The following is a 12,112-nucleotide window of genomic DNA, read 5'->3' as shown; positions in this document are numbered from 1 at the left end:
TGCCAGTAGTAGGTGTAGTAGTGGTGGCGGTTGGGCTGTGGTCATCCAGAACAGACGGTACACACACATGATGCCAGTAGTAGGTGTAGTAGTGGTGGCGGTGGGACTGTGGTCATCCAGAACAGACGGTACACACACATGATGACAGTAGTAGGTGTAGTAGTGGTGGCGGTGGGACTGTGGTCATCCAGAACAGACGGTACACACACATGATGCCAGTAGTAGGTGTAGTAGTGGTGGCGGTGCGACTTTGGTCATCCAGAACAGACCGTACACACACATGATGCCAGTAGTAGGTGTAGTAGTGGTGGCGGTGGGACTGTGGTCATCCAGAACAGACCGTACACACACATGATGCCAGTAGTAGGTGTAGTAGTGGTGGTTGGTGTGACTGTGGTCATTCAGAACAGACGGTACACACACAGATGATGACGCAATGCCGCCCCGACCCGCACATACAAAAGGAGAACTCCTTAGGTTTTTCCGGTAAAGTCACGTAGGTAAAAATAAATAAAGAATAAATATTTAAAATAATAGTAATACAATTTTATTATTTTAATTTTATTTCTATTACTTCTTCCATTATTTTTATTATTATTTATCTTTTATTATTATATTTTTTTCACCTACGTGACTTTACCGAAAAAAAACCTAAGAGTATGAATCCTTGCAGTCACGAAAGCTTCAAATCTAGAACAAAAGGAGACGTCACAGCGATGATGCGACGACGCCGCTGGATCGACCACGTGACAGTGAAATTGTAGTTGTTGCTGTGGATCGACATCAGCAGCCGTACGAAAGAAGAAGTTTCATCTTCTTGGTTCTTTCGGTAAAGTCACGTAGAAGGGAAGTAATAAAATAATAAAAATAAAGCATAATAAAATAAAATAATTCTCACGACGTTTATTTTATTGTTTTATTTTTATTATTTTATTACTTCCCTTCTACGTTACTTTACCGAAAGAACTAAGAAGATGAATCCCTGCAGTCACGAAAGCTTTAAATCGAAAAAAGAAGAAGTTTCAGAAGAAGAAGAGTGAAATAAAACAGGACCCTGCGGGGTGGGCTGGTAGGAATAATACTAATACCGGTACAGGGAAATCGACCGCACACACACGCGCGCGCACACACGCACATACACGTACACACGCACACGCACACACACCGCACGCACACACACACACGTACACACACATGCACGCACGCACACGCACACGTAATGAAGTTGTGTTGCTACGCTTCCAGTTCGCCGTGAATAACGATCCGAAGCCCAATAGCGCCCATTCATCACGCCGCTCGAGTGGGCCGGACACGCACACACGCACGCACGCACACACACGCACACAGTCACACATATACACACACGCACGCACACACACACACACAGACACGCACACACACGCGCATACACACGCACACACACGCACGCAAACACATACACACACGCACGCGCACACACACACACACACGCACCTCTCACCTGCAAGGCAGCGGTCGCCGCTTCTCCTCCCACATCTCTCGTCGCGGCAGCTGTAACGATGGTGCAAGTTTGTTTTTATCATCAATTCCTCCTCCACCCCTCCCCGCCACTGTTCACCCACCAGAATAAATGAGTTCGCCCATAGTCAGTCGATCAAAAAGTTTCGCCGTGAGGCGCCGGAAGCGACGGCCATCTTGTTTAATTCACAGATCGCAGGGGGAGCGGGCGGCCATCTTGTCGGACAGGGTCATGCCAAGTGTCTGCAGTAGGGGGCGATGTTGATACATGGACGGACGGACGGACGATATAATCTATTGGTGGTCTGGTCCACTTTGTTCCTACCAGTAACAGGACCCTGCGGGTGGGCTGGTAGGAATAATACTAATACCGGTACAGGGATATCGACCGCACGCACACGCGCACACACGCGCATAAACGTACACACGCACACACACACGCACACACACCGCATGCACACACACATACATGCACGCGCGCACACGCACACGTAATGAAGTTGTGTTGCTACGCTTCCAGTTCGCCGTGAATAACGATCCGAAGCCCAATAGCGCCCATTCATCACGCCGCTCGAGTGGGCCGGACACGCACACACGCACGCACACACACGCACACAGTCACACATATACACACACGCACGCACACACAGACACGCACACACACGCACACACACGCGCATACACACGCACACACACGCACGCAAACACACACGCACACACACACGCGCAGGGGGAGCGGGCGGCCATCTTGTCGGACGGACGGACGGACAAACGGACGCGGACGGACGGACGGACGGACAAACGGACGCGGACGGACGGACGGACGGACAAACGGACGCGGACGGACGGACGGACGGACAAACGGTCGGACGATATAATCTATTGGTGGTCTGGTCCACTTCGTTCCTACCAGCATAAATGCACACTCAACACATTCGTCAATAAACCACCGTGGCCCTTAAACGGAAAAAAAATGTTTGCGTCAAAGTTTATTTGGAGGGGGGAAGGGGAGATTTTCTGTTGCGGTGAGACCCACGTTTTTTTCTCATTTCCGTGACACAATGTTCGCATTACGCCCGGTCAAATATCCCGCTTGAGGCCAGCCTACATGCATGCGTACGGTCAGAAAGAGTTTTTTTTATATTTGAAATCCACGTTGGGTCAGTTATGTTAAGTGAGGAAGTTACGCAATGCATTCGCCTCTTGTCGCAGGGGTTTCACGGATTAGAATCCGGCAGGCGGCCCTGGTTAATAATGGGCACCACAGCGATTAGGAGATGTTAACTCCCTCGCCTGGTATACAGGAGGTCGTGGGTTCGATCCCGACCCTGACGCCTGCTGTATATTTGGAGTTTGCGTCTCTCTCTCTCATCATCATCACAGTGGCTAGGAGATGTTAACTCCCTCGCCTGGTATTCAGGAGGTCGTGGGTTCGATCCCGACCCTGACGCCTGCTGTATATTGGGAGTTTGCGTGTCTCTCTCCCCCCGCGGCCGCGTGGATTTTTCTCCGGGACCTCCAGTTTTTCCTCTCCACATTTCGAAACATGCTTTCAGAGTATTTGGCTGCTTTACAGTTCCACATGACAAGCATGCAAACAAACCTCCTCTGGTAATATAGCCATTGTCTTCGTTTGCATGTTTTTTCCTCACAAGTTCGTGTAGTTAATAATGTAGACCAGCGGTTTCTTAACTCTTAGTGCAGCCTGCACCTATTTGGTCCTTAGAAAGGGCATCTCGCACCCCCCCCCCCCTCAGGGATTGCGTGCACCCCAGGTTAAGAATCACTTGCTTCGAGAATTAAATGGGGAGGGGAGGTCACAAGACATCTGGACCATCTTCTTAGTTATTTCGGTAAAGTTTTATTTTTATTATTTTATTACTTCCCTTCTACGTGACTTTACCGAAAGAACCAAGACGATGAATCCCTGCAGTCACGAAAGCTTTAAATCGAAACATCTGGACCATCCTGTACAAAAAAGCCGAAATTATTTAACCAAAGCCCCGCCCCCATCCCCCAGTTAACCCGCAGCCCCTCCCCCCCCAAGGCCATCTCGCCCCGCCCACTTCATCCCACTGAGGTTTTCCAGGGCTCGCCAAGGTAGAGCCTCACCCAGTGTGGCCCGAAAGTAAAAACAAATATATGGGGCCGTCCATAAATGACGTCACGCGATTTTGGACGATTTTTGACCCCCCCCCACCCCTCGTTATATGGCGTCACGAAAAGTCAGACCCCCCCCCCTCAAATATGACGTCACAAAGCTCTGCCCCCCTCCCCCCTGAAAACCATGTTTCCATTTTGAAAATAAAACATGCTTCGAATCGCTTTAAACAATTGTCATTGTAGCGCGTATTTAATGTGGCGCTGCACTCTGATGTTGTAGGAGAAAACATTTATTTACAAGTCTATTTAATTAAGTAGAACGTGTTGTCTATATTTATTTAAAGTTGCGCATTTTTATGTGACGTCACATTTCTCAACCCCCCCCCCCCCCTCGTCACACATCGTCACAAATGTCTGACCCCCCCCCCCCAGGTGCGTGACGTCATTTATGGACGGCCCCTATGGCAGAGGGGACGTTTCGGGCAATGGCCCTTCGTTTGGCGCATCATGATAGAACACGGCAATAATTACACCTTTAAAACGTCTCCTCGTGAAGTGTGTTTATTATCACGTGAATAGTTACATAGTATTCGCTCTCTACTAACGCATAAAACCTCAAATAATTCAAACGTATGAGTGTATGACTAAATAAACTCAATTCTAGATTTGAAGTTTTTGTGATTGCAAGGATCCATACTCTTTGGTTCTTTCGGTAACGTCACGTGGGTGAAAATAAGAATAAAAATAAATAAAATAAAAAATTAAAATAACTACATTAAATAACGACGTTTCGGGCGCAACACAAGCGTCCGTCATCAGGTTTCACCTACGTGACTTTACCGAAAGAACCAAAAAATATAAAAAAAACTCAATTGTATTCAGAGACACATTGTCCTATCCCCTGTTGACCCCGCCTCTCTCCCCATTGCCCCACCACTTTTCCCCATTGTGAAAAGAGCTTTAGAGCTCATCGGATTCCTCATGTTGTCTAAATTATAATTCTGAGTCAAATTGCTCGTGCCCCTCCCCGATTGCCCCGCCCCCCAATTGCCCCCCCCCTCATTGCCCCACCCCCCTCATTGCCCCACCCTCTACCCCAATTCCTCGCCTCTCCCCCCCATTGCCCCACCCCTCCCACATTACCCCTCCCCCCCGCATTGCCCCACCTCCCCCAGTGCCCCACTCACCCATTGTCCCACCCCCTCCACCCAGTGCCCCGCCCACTCATTACCCCACCTCCTCCCACATTACCCCACCCCCTCCACCCATTGCCCCACCCCCCTCCACCCATTGCCCCCCCCCCCCTCATTGCCCCACCTTCCCCAGCGCCCCGCCCACTCATTATCCCACTCCCTCCACCAATTGCCCCACCCCCTCCAGCCATTGCCCCGCCCACTCATTGCCCCACCTTCCCCAGCGCCCCGCCCACTCATTATCCCACCCCCTCCACCCATTACCCCACCCCCTCCACCCATTGCCCCCCCCACTCATTGCCCCACCTTCCCCAGCGCCCCGCCCACTCATTATCCCACCCCCTCCACCCATTACCCCACCCCCTCCACCCATTGCCCCCCCACTCATTGCCCCACCTTCCCCAGCGCCCCGCCCACTCATTGCCCCACCCCCTCCACCCATTGCCCCCCCACTCATTGCCCCACCTTCCCCAGCGCCCCGCCCACTCATTATCCCACTCCCTCCACCCATTGCCCCACCCCCTCCACCCATTGCCCCGCCCACTCATTACCCCACCCCCTCCACCCATTGCCCCACCCCCTCCACCCATTGCCCCGCCCACTCATTATCCCACTCCCTCCACCCATTGCCCCACCCCCTCCACCCATTGCCCCGCCCACTCATTACCCCACCCCCTCCACCCATTGCCCCCCCACTCATTGCCCCACCTTCCCCAGCGCCCCGCCCACTCATTATCCCACTCCCTCCACCCATTACCCCACCCCCCCTCCACCCATTGCCCCACCCCCTCCACAGCTGCCCCCCCCACCGCCCAGTTCATCATGGCGGACGCGTCGACTCGCTGGTTCGTCGCGTCTCCCGCGCTGCTCGCCAAGGAGCTGGCGCGCACTTTCCGCGCCTTCGGCCGCCTCAAGCAGCACTTCCAGAACAACCTGCAGGAGACGGAGGAGTACTTCGCCGAGCTGCAGGACTGCGGACACTATGACGAAGGCGAGTGCCGAGTTTGCCGAACGCCGCAGTTCCAAATCGCGGCATTTTTTTCCATTTTTTGCTTCGCTTCGAACGGGGGGGGGAGGAGGGTCGGCGTGGCCACGCCCCGCCTTGCGATTTCCCAGTGCGGATAGGCGTGGGATTACCGCGGCGGCGCACGCCCATTGGATGAACGTTGCGTCACGTGGGCTGCCGGGGCCAATGGCGCGCGGGGGGGTTGGGGGGGGGGGTCTTGCGCTTATGCGAGCTGGGAAATATGAACGGCACCGGCGATTGTAAACAAACTCCACGTTACTCCATTGTAACCTCATTTGCCAGTAAAAAATATGATAATTGGTTTTTTTTACCCTTCTATCTGGCAACAAAACTGACACCTTTTTTTACAAGGAGTCATGTTTGCATACACGACAATACCTGCAGTCATAATGCAAACAAAAAACATAAGTCAGTGCACATTATCAGAGTTATGTTTTTTGTTTGCATTATGACTGCAGGTATTGTGGTCTATGCAAACATGACTCCTTGTAAAAAAGGTGTCAGGTTTGTTGCCAGATAGAAGGGTAAAAAAACAATTATCAAACTCCACGTTAGTTTATTAACGCGTAAGTCGTAGCAGTGGTGGTGGTGGTGGTGGTTAGTCGGGCGTTTTGCGATCAATATCATCCGTAATGTAGGTAGTTTATTTCGATTTAAAGCTTTCGTGACTGCAGGGATTCATATTCTTGGTTCTTTCGGTAAAGTCACGTAGAAGAAGGGAAATAATAAAATAATAAAATTTTAACAATAAAATTCTCACGACGTTTCGATTGCAACACAAGCAATCATCATCAGGTGTGAAAACCACAGCAAACATTTTTCAAATTGTCTTGCATTTTTTTTTTTCAAATTGTCTGGTTTTCACACTTGATGATGATTGCTTGTGTTGCAATCGAAACGTCGTGAGAATTTTATTGTTTTATATTTTTATGATTGTATTATTTCCCTTCTACGTGACTTTACCGAAAGAACCAAGAATATAGGTGGTTTAGTTAAGGTTTTTGCCACGTAAACAGAACGTGCCCTTTCGTTACGAGGCACGGCAACCCACAACAACCAGTTGCGTGTTGGGGGTTTCTCTCGATCCGCTGCTGGATGACGACCCCGCCGTGCCCCCATCGATCGCCCTCTCGGCTCGCGCGACGTCACACACGTGTTGTGTCCCCCTTGCGATTAATCGATTTGTGCGCCTTAATCCGCTCGCTACGATTAATCGATGTTGTGCGCGTTAATCCGCTCGCTACGATTAATCGGTTTGTGCGCGTTAATCCGCTCGTGGGTTTCGCTTGGCGCGCGGTCGAATTGACATTTGTCGATGGTGTGAAGAGGAAGAATAAGAAGATGGCAAAGACGACTCGATGCGAATCTTCCCCTTGTAAATTTTACGCGAAAGATTACGAAACTAAACGAGTTACTCGGTAAGCCCCCCCCACACCCCCCCCCCCCCCCACTGAGCTTATGTTGTAGCTATTTTTACAGAAGACGACGACCTGGCTGTCACAAACGATAGCTCAACGAAGTTGGCGGCTTATTATCATCATCATCATCACGTGAAAATGTAAGCAACCAAATTAGTCTGAACGCGTGATAATGTGGAGAGGGCGGGGGGGGAGACCGGAGGACCCAGAGGAAAATCCACGCGACCACGGCGAGAGAGGCACGCAAACTCCAAATATACAGCAGCAGGCGTCAGGGTCGGGATCGAACCCACGACCTCCTGCATAACGGGTGAGGTAGTTAACATCTCCAAGCCACCGTGGTGATGATAAGAGAGAGAGAGATGCAAACTCCAAATATACAGCAGCAGGCGTCAGGGTCGAGATCGAACCCACGACCTCCTGTATACCAGGCGAGGTAGTTAACATCTCCTAGCCATCGTGATGAGAGAGAGAGACACGCAAACTCCAAATATACAGCAGCAGGCGTCAGGGTCGAGATCGAACCCACGACCTCCTGTATACCAGGCGAGGTAGTTAACATCTCCTAGCCATCGTGATGAGAGAGAGAGACACGCAAACTCCAAATATACAGCAGCAGGCGTCAGGGTCGGGATCGAACCCACGACCTCCTGTATACCAGGCGAGGTAGTTAACATCTCCTAGCCATCGTGATGAGAGAGAGAGACACGCAAACTCCAAATATACAGCAGGCGTCAGGGTCGGGATCGAACCCACGACATCTTGTATACCAGGCGAGGTAGTTAACATCTCCTAGCCATCGTGATGAGAGAGAGAGAGACACGCAAACTCCAAGTATACAGCAGCAGGCGTCAGGGTCGAGATCGAACCCACGACCTCCTGTATACCAGGCGAGGTCGTTAACATCTCGCCGCCGCAGCACCCCATGCATGGTGTCATCATAACCAGCTGCCATTGTTGGCCGAGGGATTCTCCGTTCCCACGCCGTGCTAGTTGCGGGTCGGTGAAGACTGGCGAGCGCTAGTCGTGGGAGCATAGAGGTGGCGTGCAACAATTGCTTTTGTTGTTGTTGCTCCATTGCACTTGCGTGGCTGCTCACGCACCACGTGAGCCTGCAAAGCCACTGTGACAACCTGCCTTGTGCGTGCGTGTCGTCTCCAGACGGCGTGTGCAGCGGTTAGCGCTACGCTGCGCTACGAACCCGGCCACCCGAGTTCGATCCCCCCCCTCTCGCGGCCAACACCGGTGGCGATTGTCTGAACCGGTCCTGGGCCTCCTTCCCTAGGTCGACTCGGCCTCAAATGAGTACCTGGTGCGGTGTGTAGTCAACATCGCCACTGGGGACACAAAGGCGGCCGGGCGTGGTGGTGGCGGCCACCTATCCCCGTTCGCGTAGCGTTCAGGGCTTCATAGGTGCTCACTAACAGCACTTGCCCCAACAGTCTGTTAAGGCTACACGGGGGATCTTTGTCTCCCGACGGAGCGCCATGCAGGCTCAAAACTGCTTAGCTTGCGACAACATCTCGATGGGGTCGTGTGGCACCCGCAGTCAGTCAGCCCCATGGCACCTGCTGAGTCTGACCTGTGACCTTCCTGCCAGCGGGCGTTGGACACTTCAGCTGCCCTTATTGTGCACATAGCCTGGCACGAGCGCCGTGGATGACGTCACCGCCACTTAGTGGCGAATGGCGGTTGTTGTTGTTGATTTGGTCATTTCTTGAATAGGGGAAAACAGACACGACCCTTGAGGCTTGATTCATGATTCATCGCAGTGATGCCGTGGTTGGTTGGGGTGACACAAGTCTGTTGACGGAGGACTGACCCCCTCCGTTGTTTCTGGTCATTGCCATATTCGTCGGTCAGTCTTTAGACTCGGAAAGATCACCACCACTGTCGTATTATTATCATTCTTCACCGGCATGAGACTTCCCTGAAATGTGTTTTCATCTTTTGTTGATTTCTAAGCACGTGTTTAATATTTCACCAGGCTCGTGTGTCGCGTGTGTTTTTTGTGTTAATGATTTGCGCCCCAGGTCTCCTTTACAATCCGAGACTTGTTGCCAAAAGGACTTTCACCCACTTAAACCGTTTTCTCCGGATTATATGGCACTCTGGAAAGTAATCCGCAGCCAAAACTTGTGCTTGATGTTAATAAAGTTAGACGAATCTGGTCTCGCACGCAGACACATCTTGTAAGACGCACTTCCCCACTTTTTGTTTACATTACAGGGGAAAAGAGTGCATGATGATGCACAGAATCCGGTACTTAATTGCACCGTACATTATGCACCTGGGGTTGTGGCAGTGGTGCAGTGAGTGGTTAGCGCACAGTTCTGTGAACTTCAGAGTGGAAGTGGATGCTAACGGAACGAAGTTAACAATTATGAAACGATAAACGAGCAGCTAAACTTCAGAGATGTTGTGTCAAAGCAAAAGAAAAGTGAATGCATTATCTATCTCGCGAGGAAATCTACAGGAGCATCACAAACTCAAGGTGAGAAGTGAGATAAAATATTTGACGAAAGGTCTTGCAATGGAACCGGGTGTCATCGGGAAGTGGCAGTGTGAGATTGCTGAACATTACTTGGAAGTTAATTCAAACGAGCGTAGCTTAATGTAATCGAAAGTAAACAACTTCCTAATAGGTGTCACAGTGTAATTTTTCAAGACATAATATAAAATTTCACAATTTAACAATTAGCGTGATATTCTTGGTTTTTTCGGTGAAGTCACGTAGAAGGGAAATAATAAAATAATAAAAAGAAAACAATAATATTCTCACGACGTTTAGATTGCAACACAAGCAATCGGCATTAGGTGTGAAAACCACAGAAAGAAATTTTTAAAAAAGTGGCGTTTTTTTGAAATTTTATTGCTGTGGTTTTCACACCTGATGATGATTGCTTGTGTTGCAATCGAAACGTCGTGAGAATTGTATTGTTTTATTTTTATTATTTCCCTTCTACGTGACTTTACCGAAAGAACCAAGAATATGAATCCCTGCAGCCGCGAAAGCTTTAAATCGAAAATTATTGTGATATCAGTTTCTCGTGACTTTGTAATTCACTTCACATTTGTATTAGATTTTGTGTGCGTTGCTGCACTTTTGGTACGAATTTACATTGATTAAAAGTTATTCAACTACAGTTCACACAATACATCCTTGCCATGAGTCTCGGTGGCTAGGAGATGTTAACTACCTCGCCTGGTATACAGAAGGTCGTGGGTTCGATCTCGACCCTGACGCCTGTTGTATATTTGAAGTTTACTTGTTCTCCCCGTGGTCGCTTGGATTTTTCTTGGGGTCCGCCGGTTTTTCCCCTCCATATTTAGAGTCAACGTCACGCATTTAGAGTATTTGGCTGCTATACATTTTCACTTGTTAAGCCACTTAGTTCAGCTATCATTTGTGACCATGTTGCTTCTGAAAAAGAGCTGTATAGCTCAGTGGGCCTTACCTGGTAACATCGTTTCAACAGTTGAATCATTAGAACGCATGATGCTTATACTTCGATTTAAAGCTTTCGTGACTGCAGGGATTCATCTTCTTGGTTCTTTCGGTAAAGTCACGTAGAAGGGAGGACGGCTGCTTGCGTTGTGGCCGAAACGTCGTGAGAATTGTATTTTATTATGTTTTATTTTTATTATTTTAATATTTCCCTTCTACGTGACTTTACCGAAAGAACCAAGAAGATGCTTATACTGTCAGTGAAATGGAAAATAATCCATTAGTTATATATATAATGTCATCATCACCAAAACGTCAATTACTCCTGAAATATTTTAAAAAAATGTCTCATATAATACATATTTTTTGAATCACATTTAATTACGGTGTTATATTGTAGAATATGTTGCCAGGAAGTGGAATATTTAGGAACATTTTAAAGTGAAATGATACTTGCTATCTAACAATATTTTTCGAAGTGGACGAGATGTTGGGTTATGTTTGAAATGACATGTTTTTGTACAGTTATTTCCAGGCTACCCAGATTTCACATTTAACCACACCAGGTCGGCTAAAATAAAAAAAACATCGGTAAAACAAACTGAAATGCAATACAATATTAATTATATTAATGATAAGGTAGAAATTGAATAGCAAATATAGCTTGCAGTATAACTATAATTACTTTTCATTAGTTTATTTGCACAATTAACACACATACACACACGCTACATATGCCCCCACAACATTCATATACATACAATGACACCATATACGTATGCAGCTAAGGTAGCCACAGGTTTGTTGATATCTTTTTTTCCATTCATGTTAATTAATGTAGCGGCTAACCGGACTTTTCTGCTAGTAGGGCCACGGCTCTCCACCCCCGTATTAGTCTGGCTAGTGGAGCTCTCACTGGATTGCTATAACACATTCCTGCGGATGGAGCTGGTAGGAACGTTGGGTTGCTCGGTCAATGGCCAGGGTCAACGGCGGCGTGGTGTATTCCGCAAATATGCCCGACTGTGAGGGCGGGCACATGCCGGCGTGAGTAGGTTAAACGTTGAGTTTTATAAGGGCACCACAGGGTGACCAGCCCCTCCCCACCCTCCCCACCCAGCCCCTCCCCACCCTCCCCATCCAGCCCCTCCCCACTCTCCCCTCCCCTCCCAGCCCCTCCCTCCCCACCCAGCCCGTCCCTGCACGACGGACGGACACAATAATCCCCTGTGGGCTGGTGGTAACCAGGAGGTTCCTACCAGTATCACAGCAGCCTTTGTCACGAAGGAGATAGTGAAAAAAAGGCAAAATACAAATTAAAAATACCAATGCACCTGGCGGTGATGATCTTGATGGTGATGATGAGGAAATCGGTATCGAACAGAGCAAGCAATTGGGAGAATTAGGACGAGAAAAGTTTTCATAG

At 49.1% G+C, this 12,112-nt stretch overlaps 1 protein-coding gene across 3 annotated transcripts in view; it reads left to right on the top strand.

The window, feature by feature from the left end:
* Positions 1-5,614: 5,614 nt before the first annotated feature.
* DSTYK (dual serine/threonine and tyrosine protein kinase) overlaps positions 5,615-12,112 on the top strand; it is an 85,640-nt gene continuing 79,142 nt past the window's right edge. For all 3 annotated transcript variants that reach the window (XR_013639697.1, XM_078874080.1, XM_078874079.1), the window contains exon 1: positions 5,615-5,784. Coding sequence is in view for 2 of the 3 variants with exons in the window: in XM_078874080.1 (XP_078730206.1) it covers positions 5,616-5,784 (169 nt within the window). In the remaining variant the exon portion in view is untranslated. The remainder of the gene's footprint in view (positions 5,785-12,112) is intronic.

The sequence above is a fragment of the Lampetra fluviatilis genome, chromosome 38, assembly GCF_964198595.1.
Source record: "Lampetra fluviatilis chromosome 38, kcLamFluv1.1, whole genome shotgun sequence".
Taxonomy (NCBI): domain Eukaryota; kingdom Metazoa; phylum Chordata; class Hyperoartia; order Petromyzontiformes; family Petromyzontidae; genus Lampetra; species Lampetra fluviatilis.
The sequence above is the reverse complement of the archived record's forward strand: the minus strand, read 5'-3'. Positions and strand labels throughout refer to the sequence as shown.